The sequence below is a fragment of the Physeter macrocephalus genome, chromosome 3, assembly GCF_002837175.3.
Source record: "Physeter macrocephalus isolate SW-GA chromosome 3, ASM283717v5, whole genome shotgun sequence".
NCBI lineage: Eukaryota > Metazoa > Chordata > Mammalia > Artiodactyla > Physeteridae > Physeter > Physeter macrocephalus.
The window spans coordinates 25,703,950-25,718,170 of record NC_041216.1 but is presented as its reverse complement, the minus strand read 5'-3'; the positions used below and the strand labels follow the sequence as shown (position 1 = coordinate 25,718,170).

Here is a 14,221-nt window from a genome sequence, read left to right as displayed (position 1 = left end):
CGCCATGTGAAGTCTGCAGTTATGCTGGCACAAGTCCAGGAACTATCAGAAGTTAGGAGAGGCCTGGAATAGACGGATTCTTCCCTTGCACCTTCAGCAGGAGCATGAGCCTACCGAGGCCTTGATCTCGAACTTGTAGCCTACAAAGATGGGAGACAATAGATTTCTGTTGTTTAAGCTACTCAGTTTGTGGTACTGTGTTATGACAGCCCTTGCAAACTCATGCACTGCCTCACTGTGCTTCTTCCCAGATTAAAAACAATCTATTAAAGATGACTGTGGAGCTAAGCAATCATATCACAGTCTGGTGTGCCATGTGAAGGTTTTGGACTTTGTCCTACTAGCAAATGGGATCCACTGAAAGGCTCTAAGGAGGTTAATATTAGATTCATTAAGTGCAAACGAACTTGTAAACAAGTCAAACCACTATCATCCCTAAAGGTTCCTTTATGCCAGAATTCATGTTTCTTGTTACACGAAAAATATCCTCACAATCATCAGAAAAACTCATGCCCCCTCCCAAATAAGAATGCCTCAAGAAGACACCTTCACTTTCATGTCACGTCTACCTAAAATTCTTCTACATATAAAAGGCATGGATAAAAAGCTGCAGATCCAATGAGCTTTTATTTTCTCCTAACATGTATGTCCTGGAACACCAAATGCCAGAGTTTTATTCACCTTTATTTTAGAAAGGAAATGTTTATCTGTGTGATTGCAGTAGATGAGCTTTCAATTATTCAGAAAATCAAGACTCTGAAACCAAATTCAGCCTCTTAACTGGTCAAAGACCAACCCCTCAGTGAAGAATCAGCAGCTAAATGTTAGGACAGACCATTTGTTAAAATGCTGGTAACTCCCTTCCCTCCTTAAATAGAAACTTGAACCAAAGGGAGACTATACAGTTTTTAAAGTTTCAACATTTTAACTTTCTTTTTTCTTTTTAAGCAAATTTCTCATTGAAGTATAAGAGACATACAGCAAAGTGCAAAGCATGATAAATTCTCACAAAGTGAACAAATCCATGTAACCAGCACTATCACCACAAAACAGAACATGACCAGACCCGAAAGTCCTCTTCATGCTCTGTTCCAGACACCAGCGCCCCATCAGTGTAACTGCTATCCTGACTTCAAAACACCAAAGAATAGTTTTACCTGTTTTTTAACTTTATATAAAAGGAATCATACAGTATTATACTCTTTTGTGTCCACTCAATATTATGCTTTGATTAATAGTCTCCTTTTAACTTCAATAGTCCATGGGGGGGGGGGTGGGGGGGGGGGTGTGTGTGTGTGTGTGTGTGTGTGTGTGTGTGTGTGATTTTAATTCAAACTAGATCCCCAGTTTTCATTTTGTTTAGATTTTTCCAGCTTAGATTCCATTTGCATCAAAAGGAATTAACATCTCAATGTTCGATATAAAATCAATTCTAGTTTCTAGGTCCTTTATCAGTTCAAGTCCCCAGTTCCAAACAATAAGGAAAATTTGCAAATAAAAGGGGGAAATGTTTTATTTCACCTAAGATTTCATAAACCACAAACTTAAAAGTTCTTCATCTTTTATAAGTAAAGTTTATCTTCATGAAAATTTTCACTCTTTGTTTATGAAAGCAGAAGAACCAGAGATATAACAGACTTGAAAATTCTGAGTCTTGGATTTTCTTCCTCCTCTCTTGTATGTGATGGAGATTTCTTTTATTCTACAAATATGTCTAGGGTAAATGGGAGAATCAAAAATTATCAGTTGAAATGACAATACAAAAAACGGAGAACCAGCTTAATAAGCACATTTTAAAAAACACTTTCCTTATCGAAATAGCAAGCAAAAGTGATCTGCCAAAGTGAAAAAATATCTCCCAATGATTTGAATTTTTTTTGACTCTTTTACCTGATCAAGAATAAATGAATCACAGTATCTAACTGAAAATAGTGAATATCCTATTGGTGGGAATGTAAATTGGAAAACAGCATAGGAGTTTCTCCAAAAATTAAAAATATGACTACCATTTGATACAGCAATTCCACCTCTGGGTATATATCTGAAGGAAATAAAATCGCTATCTGGAAGAGATACCTGTACCCCTGGGTTCACTGCAGCATTATTTACAATAGCCAAGACCCGGAAGCAATCTAAGGGTCCACTGATAGATGAAGGAATAAAGAAAATGCATAGGTATACACAACAGAACATTATCCAGCCACTAAAATAAAAGACGGAAATCCTGCCGTTTGCAACAACATGGACGAACCCTGAGGGTATCATGCTTAGTGAAAAAGTCAGACAGAGAAATACGGTATGATCTCACTTAGATGTGGGATCTTAGAAAACCAAGCTCAGAAACAGAGAACAGATTAGTGGTTGCCACAGGTGTGGAGGTGGGGGATAGGGGTAGGGGAAATGGGTGAAGGCAGTCAAAGGGTACAAACTTCCAGTTATAAGATGAATAAGTTCTGGGGGTGTAATGTACAGCATGGTGATTATAGTTAAGAATACTGCCGTGTATATTTGAAAGTTGCTAAGAGAATAGATTTTAAAAGTTCACACCACCCACACACACACACACACACACACACACACACACAAAACTGTAATTTTGGGTCATAATGGACGTATTAATTAACCTCATTGTGGTATAATCATTTTGCATTATATACATATATAAAATAACTATGCTATACATCTTAAGTTTAATGTCATGTGTCAATTATATCTCAATAAAGCTAGGGAAAAGAAAAAAAAGCAGAAAGAAATTTGTATGCCACCCACAGCAAACTTTAGAAATCAATACTCTACGCTAAAGAGGCCCATAAGGGAAATCTGGCTGCACACAGCTGTGTAATGAATCAATTTGTCACCGTGACAGTCATCTCAGAAGTAGAGTAACGGTTGATAGACAACAAAGAAGTCAGATTAGACACAGATGCAAAATATAAACAGAGCTCCACAAGGTTTTTGTTTTGGTTTTTATTTTACAACAAGTCTGTTAAATCATCCATTGGGAAATAAATGATTCAAGATGGACTTCCAGAAGCATTATTCTAACTTTGACATCATTTCTCTGTCAATATATTTCTGAAAAAAATTTTCAGAAACTTATTTATTCAACAAATACTGGGAGTTCCCTGGTGGTCCAGTGGTTAGGACTTGGCGCTTTCACTGCCGTGGGCCCAGGTTCAATCCCTGGTCGGGGAACTGAGATCCCACAAGCCAAGCGGCGAGGCTAAAAACAAAACTAACAAACAAACAAACGCAAACAAATATTATGGAATACACACTATGTGTATACTATTGTAGATTCCAGGAATTCAGTGATAAGCAAAAACAGAGTTGCTGCCTTTATGGAAGAGAGAGACAGCTATTAATCCTAAAATAGTAACAGAAATAAATAGGAAAGTATTACTGTTATAAGTGCTAGAAGAAAAGATACATAATGCCAGGACAGTATCTATTAAGGAAATGTGGAAAACGTGGAAGGGGAAAGGCAACGACACTGGAATGGGAGAAATGAAGAAAGGATAGCAGTTAAGTAAGTATGTCTGTGTGTGTGTTGGGGAGGGGGAGGGGGTGGGGGTGGGGGTCGGTCACTAACCTGAGGCAACAGCAGGTGCAAAGACCCTGAGGCAGGAGGTAACATGGGCACTGTAACTAAAAGTCCATTATGCTGAGCTTCTAAGGGCAAAATAAAGGTAACTCCAGACATGATGAGCAGGAACAAAAGAGAACTGGCTGTAACCAGGCATGAGGTTAAACCTTAGCCAGTGACAAATTCTAAATACCCGATTTCTCAATAAAACCTCATTCTTCTCAGACCAAATAATCTGAACATAGGCCTGTCCCCCTAGGACAGGGAAGTATAGTTATGTAATAGTCTATTTTTATCCTCACGGTATCACTCACTGCTAGGCTCATTCTTAATGACATTTTGGGGGGTATTTATAATTTATACTTAATTTGAGTATTAAAACCAATTCAGAAAAGGAAAAAGAAAAAAATTAATTTGTGATCTACATCCTGAAGAAACAAATGAGAATAATAACAATACACTGAAGAAATCCCTTATGATGCCCCATAAAGTCCCTACTGAAACACTTAAGATACAACTAACTACAGAGAATCTCTGCAATTGGGTGAGGATAGTGGTTTTTCATCACTAACAGAAGATGTTACTTTGCACCAAGAAAGAGAAAGACCAAAAAGAAAGACGAAGGAAAGAAAAGAATCAAGTCCCACCTGGGAATCTAACCACAGTACCCTACTTCTGATTCTTCAGTTTAGATAAACCTAAAGAATAGGCACTATTTTAAAATCCTCCATTGAGAAAGAAGCTATCTGGAGAAGTCATTTAGCTTCGAATGCATAACCGCAAAAGAAATGAAACCACTGAGAAGGTCAGAAACAGTCTCCTTGCCAAAGAGTAAGACTCTTACTTACTCCTACTGGCTCTTACAGACTGGCAGGACCTTGCAGGATGCAAAGCCCAGGCCACAGCTGTCAGCCACCCAAGCACAGGGGCACCTCAAAGGAAGTAGTTATGCTCTGAGCGCCAAAGAAAACTCTCATAGCCATTTTTGGTTGTCGTACATCCTTTATAACATATTTAGCTTCCAGAGAGGCTGTATCTTTTTCACATTTCACAAAGGTCCTCAGATTTACTGAAACAATGTCTGCCTCCCTGAGTACACAGCTCTTCCCCAAAACAGGAACCTGCTGTTTTGAAAATAAGCCATTAGCAACCTTCCCCCACAGAGTCTTCTAAGCGCCAAGCAGGAAGGATTTCCTTTCATCCTGTAGAACATGCGATATGAATGTGCAACCGTTCCCAAACTAGTTTTCTCAAAAATGGTTTTTCTTAGGGAGATACTCAGCAGCAAAAGGACGCCACAGGCCCGTAAATGGGAAAAATGGCAGATTTTTTTTTTTTTCAACGCTAAAGAGGTTTCCTTAACTGCAGGACTTCTCAGAGTCATTAATTATGGCTCTCTCACATAAGGGACAGTACGTGCAGCATTTCCCACATGTTCTGACTACAAATATTTTGAGGAAGCATCCCCACTGACACAGCAGTAACATTCCACTGAGAAAGGCTGGCATTTAGAACTGCACAAGGCAGCCAGACTTCTGACAGTGATCCCAACGATCACAGTGCAGTGCCACACTGAACTGTTATGTATCAAGAGAAAAGGCTAACAAAAATAAGATCTTTCCTTATTCTTAAGTTATCATCCTGTAATCTCTATCTAAAGGAGTTAACCCATTCTGTTCCTTTCTCGTGATCTAGAACTACACAGGTTCATAGCAAGCAGTCTGTGGTGAGTCTTCAGTGGCTGAGAAAATCTGACTATCCAACATCTAAGTCTGAATCAAAGACCCTGATAGTACTGTAACCTACACATTACCAAATCTCTATAGCAGAGCTCCAACTTCCCCCAAACCTCAACTCTGATAATTTTCTATCGCATAAATATCTTCTCAGTTAATCACCAACCAAAACATAGCTGTGAATACAAGCTTATCTGTGTAATTTCTAATATTGATTGTTTTTTGACATTCAAAACTAATTCCTTTGTGGGGAAAAAATCCGATACTTTACGTGAAGTTGAGCACAGGTACAGTACTCCTCAGCGAAACAACTATACCAGGTTAATGACATAATCTCTTTAATCTCCCGCTCCTGGAAAACTATCAAACTGAGAGGCTTTTAATCTGTTAATTACATCTCATGAAATTCACCTCATTCCTCAGCACTGTAAGTAATTCAAAGAAAATGATTTTAGCTAGTTTTACTGACTTCTGTAAGAAAAGTACCTGAATACACACAATACGTCCTATGGCAAAGGAAGGTTCTGCTGGTGTTCAACGGGTTCTGAATCACTTGTCTCCCTGAATCTCATCTGAAAGCTGGGTCTCTCCCTCTCTGAACAACTGCTATAAATAACCTCAATATACTGAGTGAACACGGTACCTTTCCTGGAAAACAGAGCAGGTTAGTTGGCTTCATCTGTTATCACTGATTAGAGGCCCTGAAGATCGATACTTTGGAAAAGGAGGTCATCAGGAGGAATAAACCTTAGTCTGAAGGCCATTAAAAAACACCTTCGAATTTCTGGTCACTCCTGTAGCCAACGTACAATGTCCTGTTCCCGAGACTTTTAAGGTTTACTTGTCCCACTGTGTACTCCCACTCTGCAGGGTCTCAACACAGCCTAACCGGTGTGGAAGACAAAAGGCAAGGAGGAGGTGGAAAGAGGGAAACTACTGGGCAGGTGGTGGAGTGCAAGAACAAGCAGGAGAAGGCAAGGCGAGAAGGACAGGCACACCGGCCAGGACAGGAGGCGTGTGGAGGCGGGCACCGTGAAAGACGAGCAGACCCAGCTGACCAAAGCGGGCAGCTGCTTTTACTACCTGGAGTTTTCCGGCCCCAAACCACTACCCGCTCTTCCGGGTTCCACGCCTGCCTGCATCCACGTGCTGACATCCTTTCTCTACCACAAACACTGTCAAGACCCAAAGGCGCCTCACCTCCTGGTCTGTAGACGACATCATCCTCCGTGATGTAAGACGTTATCTCCCCAGTGTCCGTCCTTTCATAGCGAGATTTTTTTTTCGGGGGCTTCTTCTTGCTCTTCTTCGTGGACTCCTCCGTGGTGGCGCTATTGTTGTCATTGTCCTCGTCCTCGCTGTGATCACTCTCGGCGTAATTTCTGGCTCCTCCTTCCAAGGTGCAGCTCCTGCGTGGCCTTGAATTCTCGCTCTCTCTCGCCTTGTCTCTCTTCTCTCTCTCTCGGTCCCGATCTCGGTCCCGGTCCTTCTCTTTCTCTTTGTCTTTGTCTTTATCAGCTGTCATGATTCGCCACGTGCCTTCTTCTGTCCTCTCACGGCTGGGCCTCCGTGAAAGGTAGACAGTGAGCCTGGGCTTCAGTCTTCTGAATTTCTCACTCAATTCCAGGGAAAATCCGACCACTCCAACAACCCCAACGTTTCAAAAATGCTAGGAGAGGAAAGAGAGAGCGAAATTGATTTTCCTTTAACATTTTCTCGTATTTCCTTCCTAAAATAACGTTTTGTTAAATGACTCCCTTTCTCATGCTTTAGCAACTAAAACTTCTCACTGGCAACAGGAAAAAAGGTAGGACAAGTGATATCAAATTTAAATATAAACAGTTTTTGGCCTCAACTAGCATATGGTTTGGGATTTTCGATCACACCAATAATGAAAAACGTCTGAATGTGTAAGGGTAAACTATGCTTTCTGTATACAAACTGTTTTCTCTAACTTTTAAAGGAAAAAGTAAAGTGTACCCTAGTAAACAACATATAATGAGTACAAGTACACAAAAGGGGCTTCATAACCCATAACATTAATTTAAAAGGGAAAGAACCCGTAGTTAAAATTATTTCCACCTGCAAAAAAAAAAAGTAATTTGGATAGCCCTGGAAAATGTCTCAGGATGTCTCACAGTGCATTATCTTCTGAAGACTCTTTCTAGCCACTTCCCCAAATTTCCAGAGCTCCTCTCAAGAATAAACATAAGAGCTGACTCAAATAAAAGTGACAACCTCAAAGCAAGATTCCTTTGCCTTCAATTACAATTTTTTACATCTTCTAAGTCTACTTACTATCCTAGTTATTTTCCAGGAAAAATGGTTTCTCGAAAAATATATTATCTCGGTCTTAAGAAAATATAACAGCTTCCAAAAACAACCTTCCATCTTTAGGGAATATTAGGTGGTTTATACATTCTTCCAAATTTCCACTGTTAATGGTTTCCCTAATAAATTTCTCCCCAGAACTAAACCCCAAAAGGAAAGTCTGAAGGTTTTAAGAATGTATAATGAGCAGAGTAAACCCCAAGCTCCAACCCAACACAATTCTTATAAAAAATTTTAAATAAAATTTTTATTTTATTTACATGTCAGTTTTGGAACAGTCATAATAACCAGTAATTTATCTTTTGCAATCTTTTATCATCCTTCCCAATATCTCATTTTTTCAACAATCTGTACCAAACATTATCTACGTGCCAGGGGTTCAGAACTAAAGACACCATGAGAGAACACCTCGTGGTCCTTGCCCGCAATGCTCTAATGCAAAAAGAGGAGACAACTGATCAACAGGAGAACCATCTCTTTCTCACGCTACGAGGGCCAGATAGGAAACAACACACGCAAAGAAACGAGAAATTGGTCCTCTTTACTCAGACAACAACAAACAAGTCAGTTTGTAATTACATGCCTCAGACGCAGAGAAAATTCTCTTTGGTCATGCCAAAACCATAAAAATTCTCATCTACTCTCTCCAAAGTTCTTAGGTCAAACTTGATACCAGAAAAGACCTCCACATAAGCACTTCGAATATCCTTAGGCATTCAGGAAAATTTTTAAAATGTTAACAACTTTTGGGTGAGAGAACAATGAAGGAACAATAATGCCAACAATCTATAAGCAAAGTCAGAAGAATGAAAGCATGTAGCACAAACCTAAATTGCTTCCTTTTACATAGGAAATGCACTTTCAGATAGGATTTCAATTTTCTAAACATATTTCCAGAAAATGAAAAATTATTCTAGTGCCTGCAAAAGTTCTGCTTCAATGAATCATCTGCTAAACAGACAGTAATAAACTCCCAGGTCCCTGTAGACCACTAGTGTTAGCAATTGAAAATGCACAAAAAGACATATTACTTTCTCCATCTGGCTTAAGTTTAGAGCCTGAACAAGCCAATCATACAAGAAAGAAAACCATCAGCTAATACAGTTGTTAAAACATTCCTCTTTGACACTGAAAACATACCAAGGCCTCCTGGGAATCTACAAAGAACAAGAAGCTTAGGCTGAAAACCTCTCAGATGCAGTTCAGGACAGACATACTTCAGAAAAGTTCAAGAAAAAAAACTCATTCTCCCTAGGGTTAACAAGATAACTGCTCCAGAAAACTGTGTAAAAATATTATTTCAGCACTTTAAAACAAGGAAAAAAAAACAGTAAGTCCAAACTGTACCTTCAACCTTACTCCCTACAAAATCATACACTGCATTTCTATTTACAGAAACATTTGAGTTGTTTCTGCCAAGAGTAAGCCAGAAAAATTCAATAATCAGCAGAGAAAGCATCCACAAAATGAAATCCTCTACGTGTGTGTGCATATGCGCACGTATCCAACCTTCAGACGACCAAGAACACTGATAATCCAAAGCAAAAGTTAATCCAACTACCATTTACATTTGGCTGTAAAATAAAGCTCAGTGGGGATATATTCTTTTCCTCTGTACTTACCACACTAATCATAATTTTTTGAGCCTCATTATAAAACGACCAACATGCAACAATAATACAACATTTGAGGAAAGGGACCCAGAGAGGAACCAGGTGGCACCGAAAAGGGTAGCTGTCGCTTCAGTACGCTAGAAATGGTCTACACAGTAGACAATACAACAGCATCTTTAAAACAGCAAGGGGTTTACAAAGCAGGTCCCTGCCATGATCTCATCAGATTCTCTCTGTCTACAACTCAGTGATGTGAACCAGACAGAAGTCACCACTCCCACTTTTCAGGCTACAGGAGGAGAACTAAGAAGAGATCATCTGCCAGTGAGTGAGTCTAAAGCAGGTCTCCCAAAGGTGAACCCCATCTGACCTGATTCCAACCTGCTGCTCAGGTTATAAGCTGTATCTTCACAGGTGCCAACCTTTCCTACATGTATCCTTGCTGATAATTTGCACAGACAGTTTTAGGAAACACACTCACTTTAACCTCTCCCCTCAAAACAAGAGGTACTCTTCTCCAGTAAGACAGACAAGAATATTGAAAATATCTTGTCGATCCACTACTCAACCCAGTTAAACAGGAAACGGCAAAAAATACTTTAATAATTAAAGGATGGGCTTCCCTGGTGGCGCAGTGGTTGAGAGTCCGCCTGCCGATGCAGGGGACGCGGGCTCGTGCCCCGGTCCGGGAAGATCCCACGTGCCGCGGAGCGGCTGGGCCCGTGAGCCGTGGCCGCTGAGCCTGCGCGTCCGGGGCCCGTGCTCCGCAACGGGAGAGGCCACGGCAGTGAGAGGCCCGCGTACCGCAAAAAGAAAGAACAATAATTAAAGGAATAATCGAATCTAAAACATTTCAGATTCAAAACAATCTTCATCTATGCATCGAACAAACGTCTACTGAAATGCCCACAATGTGCAGTGTGCTAGTTACTGCCCTAGGTATGGAGAAAACAGCAGAGAACCACATACGATCCAATGGGGACAAGGGAGTATAAGAGGACTGCAATTTTAAATGATGGCCAGGGAAGGCCTCACTGAGGTGGCTTTGTCCCAAGTAAGAGTGAGTACAGAGGAAACACGGAGACCATTCCAGCAGAGGGGAAAGTAGGTGCAAAAGTCCAGAGGCGGCAGTGATTCAGTTACATTCAAGACACGGGAGGCCAGAGGGGCTGGAGTGACACGGGGAAGAGGACTGATTTTTTAAAAAACGAACGTATAGTCCTCTCACTAGTTTCCAGAGTCATCAGATGGCACTTCACCGTTTTATCTTGATAAAATTTGGTAGGCTAGCTTCATTTCATTGTGATCTAATCAGGGTCAAAGGCGTTTAACAGTCAAGGATACAGAACTATTCTTTATCACTTCCGGTTGCTTAACCCTCTACACAAACACTGTCTGCCTCTTCAAAGTGAAGCCAACAACCACCTACAAACCCCTTACACTACTGGACAGAACTGATTTGGATAAAGCGCTGAAATTCCGGGCATGCTCAGCGTCCACACTTCGTTTAAGGACACCACTCCTTGTCACTACTTAAGCAGTCCCAGGAGGTTTGGCCCTTGATAGAACTGCAAGAAGACTGGGCTCAGAAGCCAAGGTCCAAGTTCTTGGCGCTGCCAGGGCTGCTGCCTCAGGCAGATCACTCTACCTCTCTGAGTCAGTTTCAATTCTGTAAAACAGGGAAAATAACTAGCTACTTCACAGAGCTGCTGTGAGAATTAAGTATATGTATACATGTAAATGCACTTATAGATTGCAAAGTGCTTTATAAATGTAAACTATCAATAATATATACTTAGATCAGTCTTGACTAAATTATCTACTACAGCAGATAATGCCAAATAGTGTATTGCGCTATGCAAGATATAAACATAGCCAACCATCATCCTTACCCTCAAGAATTTATTACCTACTAGGGAGGAGGGGGAATCCTATTACACGAGTGAGACATAAATCATGGAAAACTGACTACAAATGAAGTAAAACTTTTAAAATATCTCCTCTTGGATCGTGTAAAACCCACTTATTAATGAAAACTTGCTCCTCCCTCCTGAGTTCCCAATCCCTGAGTTCTGTTCATTTCAGTTGCTCAAGCCAGATTCTAGAGGACGCTTGACTCTCACACCAAATGCAGTTACTGAAGTCCAATGAATTCTTCCTCATTCAACCACAGCAAGAAATGCTTACGTTTGTCAAATACCGACCACACACTAGGCATCTTGCTCGGCTCTCAGGGCCTACCAATCACCTCCTGAATAACTCTACAGTTTGTCCACTGCTCCGACTCAAGCAGAAAGTGCCTATTTCAAGCCATCATCATCTTTCACACAGATTAACACAACTGCCTTCTAACTGGTCTCTGTGGCTATAAAATCTCGTTTTTGCTTCCCTTCCAACACAGCCAGCCAAGCGTCTGACCCTCCACCACTTCTCTTTACAGCTTGAGACAGAATTCACACGCCGTACAATTCACCACGTGCAGCGCAAGTCACCGTCCACCGTCCCTCTTCCAAGAGTACAGAGACCTTCCGGTCCTGACGGCCCCCTCACCTCCAGCCCCACCTCCACCCTTCCTGCGTGTCCAGCTGTCCCCTCCCCTCTGTCCCGCGAACCTCTACTTACCCTCGGGGCCCTCAGGCATTTCTGCTGCCCGACTCCAGGAAGGCTCCCAGACCCACCCGAAGTCCAGCCCCTCACTGTTCCCATCCTGCCTGTAAAGTGGCCCTCATCGACCCCACTACTGGTATCTGTTGCTAACTTGTGTAACTTCTCCACTAACCAACAGGGACCATGACTACACTATAACATTCACTAGAACAACTCCTACTGATGCAATCTCCTCTCTGTATCAAATCCACTAGAGGCTCTGTCCCCATTATCATTTGCCCACTCAGCACCCTCTGACAGGGCTGACCACACACCCTCCTTCTGGAAAGGCTCTTTTTCTTCGGCCTTCCTGGCCCTGTCATCTCCTGGGTCTATTTAACTGTTCCTCCACCTCTAGCACTGGACCAGCTAATGGGGGAGCTCTTCAGGCGCTACCCGGAGCCATCCTTCCTCATCCTCGTCGATCTCCTACGTGTCCATCAGGCCCCAGGTAGCACGTCCGCACAGGCGATCCACAAACGCACGTGTCTACCAAACTTCTCCTGCAGAGCCAGATGCCTCCGCAAAGTGCCCCCACCTGAAGCCTCCTCTAGGATGTCTCAAAGGCGCCTCAACACACCAAACAAGGGCGCGCTGACCCCAAACGGCCCCTCTCGCGACTGGTGCCGCTGCCCGTCCTGTTACGCAAGCTAGACACCTAAGCCACATGCTTAGCGCCTCCTCTCTTTCATCCCATCACCAACAAACCATGTCACCGTTACCTTAGAAATTTCTCTCAAACACACCTACTTGAGAACACGTCCAACACCACAACCTTAGTTAAAAGCTACTAGTGTGGCTTTCCTGGACCACTTCAATTGGCTTCTCTCCAAATCCACTCCTCTGAATCCTCATAATTCTCTTTATAGACTGCAGCCAGGGCTCTCCTTTCAAAAGGCTAATGTGATTATGTCAATCCTTACCTTAAAAGACTCAGTGACTCGTCACTTCCGTTAACTAAAAGCCCAAATCCTAACCTTGATCCACAATGCCCTTATCCTTCTATCTGGCCTCACCGCCGCCTCCCTCCCTCCCTCCCACACTCAGTCCCCTGAACACACGCCCTCCCACCTGGAGTGAGACTTAGCTCACGTTTTCCCTTCCCTTGTGACGCTCATCTCCTCTCCTGGCCTAGGTATCTCCTATCCTTCCTTCAGGTCACAGCTCAACAGGAACTTCCTCAAGATGTCCTTTCTTGTCCAAAAGGACTAGGTTAAATCCCTTGGTAATGCCCTCTACAATCGTTAACTTCACATTCATTTGTGTGATTTGATGAACATCTGTCTCCAGCTCTAAGCTGGAAGCTCCGTGAGGGGCTGACCCTGACTCCTTTGGCCCTGTGTTGTATTCTCACATCCGAACTCACTGCCTGGCACATACAGACGAGCAATAAATTACTTTTCCCTGCCCTCCCTCTCACACATAAGCTGGATCAATCAAGAGGGTATTATGATGAGACTTTTCTTTGGGAAAGAAAATATTTCATGCGTAAATAACTGAGGGGGTGCTTGAGCTGGCTTGTACACCATGAACAGGATGAGGAGGAGCAAAAAGAAGGAGAGAGCATTTCAGGAAAAACAGTGACTGACTGAATCCTTGTCCCGCATGGCAGATACAGAGTAAAACTAGTAGGAAGTAAGCTTAAGTAGAGGGGGGAACGGATAATGGAAGCTCCTAAAATAATAAAGCAGCTAATACTCAATGAGCACTTAACATGCACTAAGCATTTTACACATTAATTCATTTAATCTTCACTATAATGAGAGCGAGAATGTAATTTATCGTCCAAAGTGGGACATATCTGAGAGCAAAAACATTAATAATTGTTCAGGAAAAACATGAAACCAGGTCACATGATCATCCTAACTGTAACTGTATTCAGTAGATGCTGTTGCTATGTACAGTTTCCCTGCAAAAGCAAGCACTGAGAGGCTAAGCAAGCAGACCAAAACTCACACAGTGTGTATTTCGGTAGACCCAAATCACACAGCTCTGTGTTAGACCCAGGGCGCTGACTCAGAGCCTATACTCTTAACCACAAGGCTATACTGCCTTCAATCACACAGCCTTAAAAGCCAAGTTAGCCAATACAGTTGCTAAGCAAACAGTATTACTGCAGGCTCTTAAGATGAAACTAGGATTTGGGGAAACATTCATCCCGTCTGGCACGAGATACTTTCCAACAAGAGTTGTTAGGGCTTCCCTGGTGGCGCAGTGGTTGAGAGTCCACCTGCCGATGCAGGGGACACGGGTTCGTGGCCCGGCCCGGGAAGATCCCACATGCCGCGGAGCGGCTGGGCCCGTGAGCC

General features: G+C 42.3%; 1 protein-coding gene and 1 non-coding gene across 2 annotated transcripts in view; one reads left to right on the top strand and one right to left on the bottom strand.

The window, feature by feature from the left end:
* The window catches only part of RERE (arginine-glutamic acid dipeptide repeats), a 310,240-nt gene that overhangs the window by 217,358 nt on the left and 78,661 nt on the right, over positions 1–14,221 (bottom strand). The window contains 1 exon segment of the mRNA XM_028488064.1: positions 6,523–6,991. Coding sequence (XP_028343865.1) covers positions 6,523–6,847 — 325 coding nt within the window. The 5' untranslated portion in view covers positions 6,848–6,991.
* On the top strand, positions 3,123–3,195 carry TRNAE-UUC (transfer RNA glutamic acid (anticodon UUC)). Its single transcript has one exon. It is a non-coding gene; the product is annotated as a tRNA-Glu (tRNA).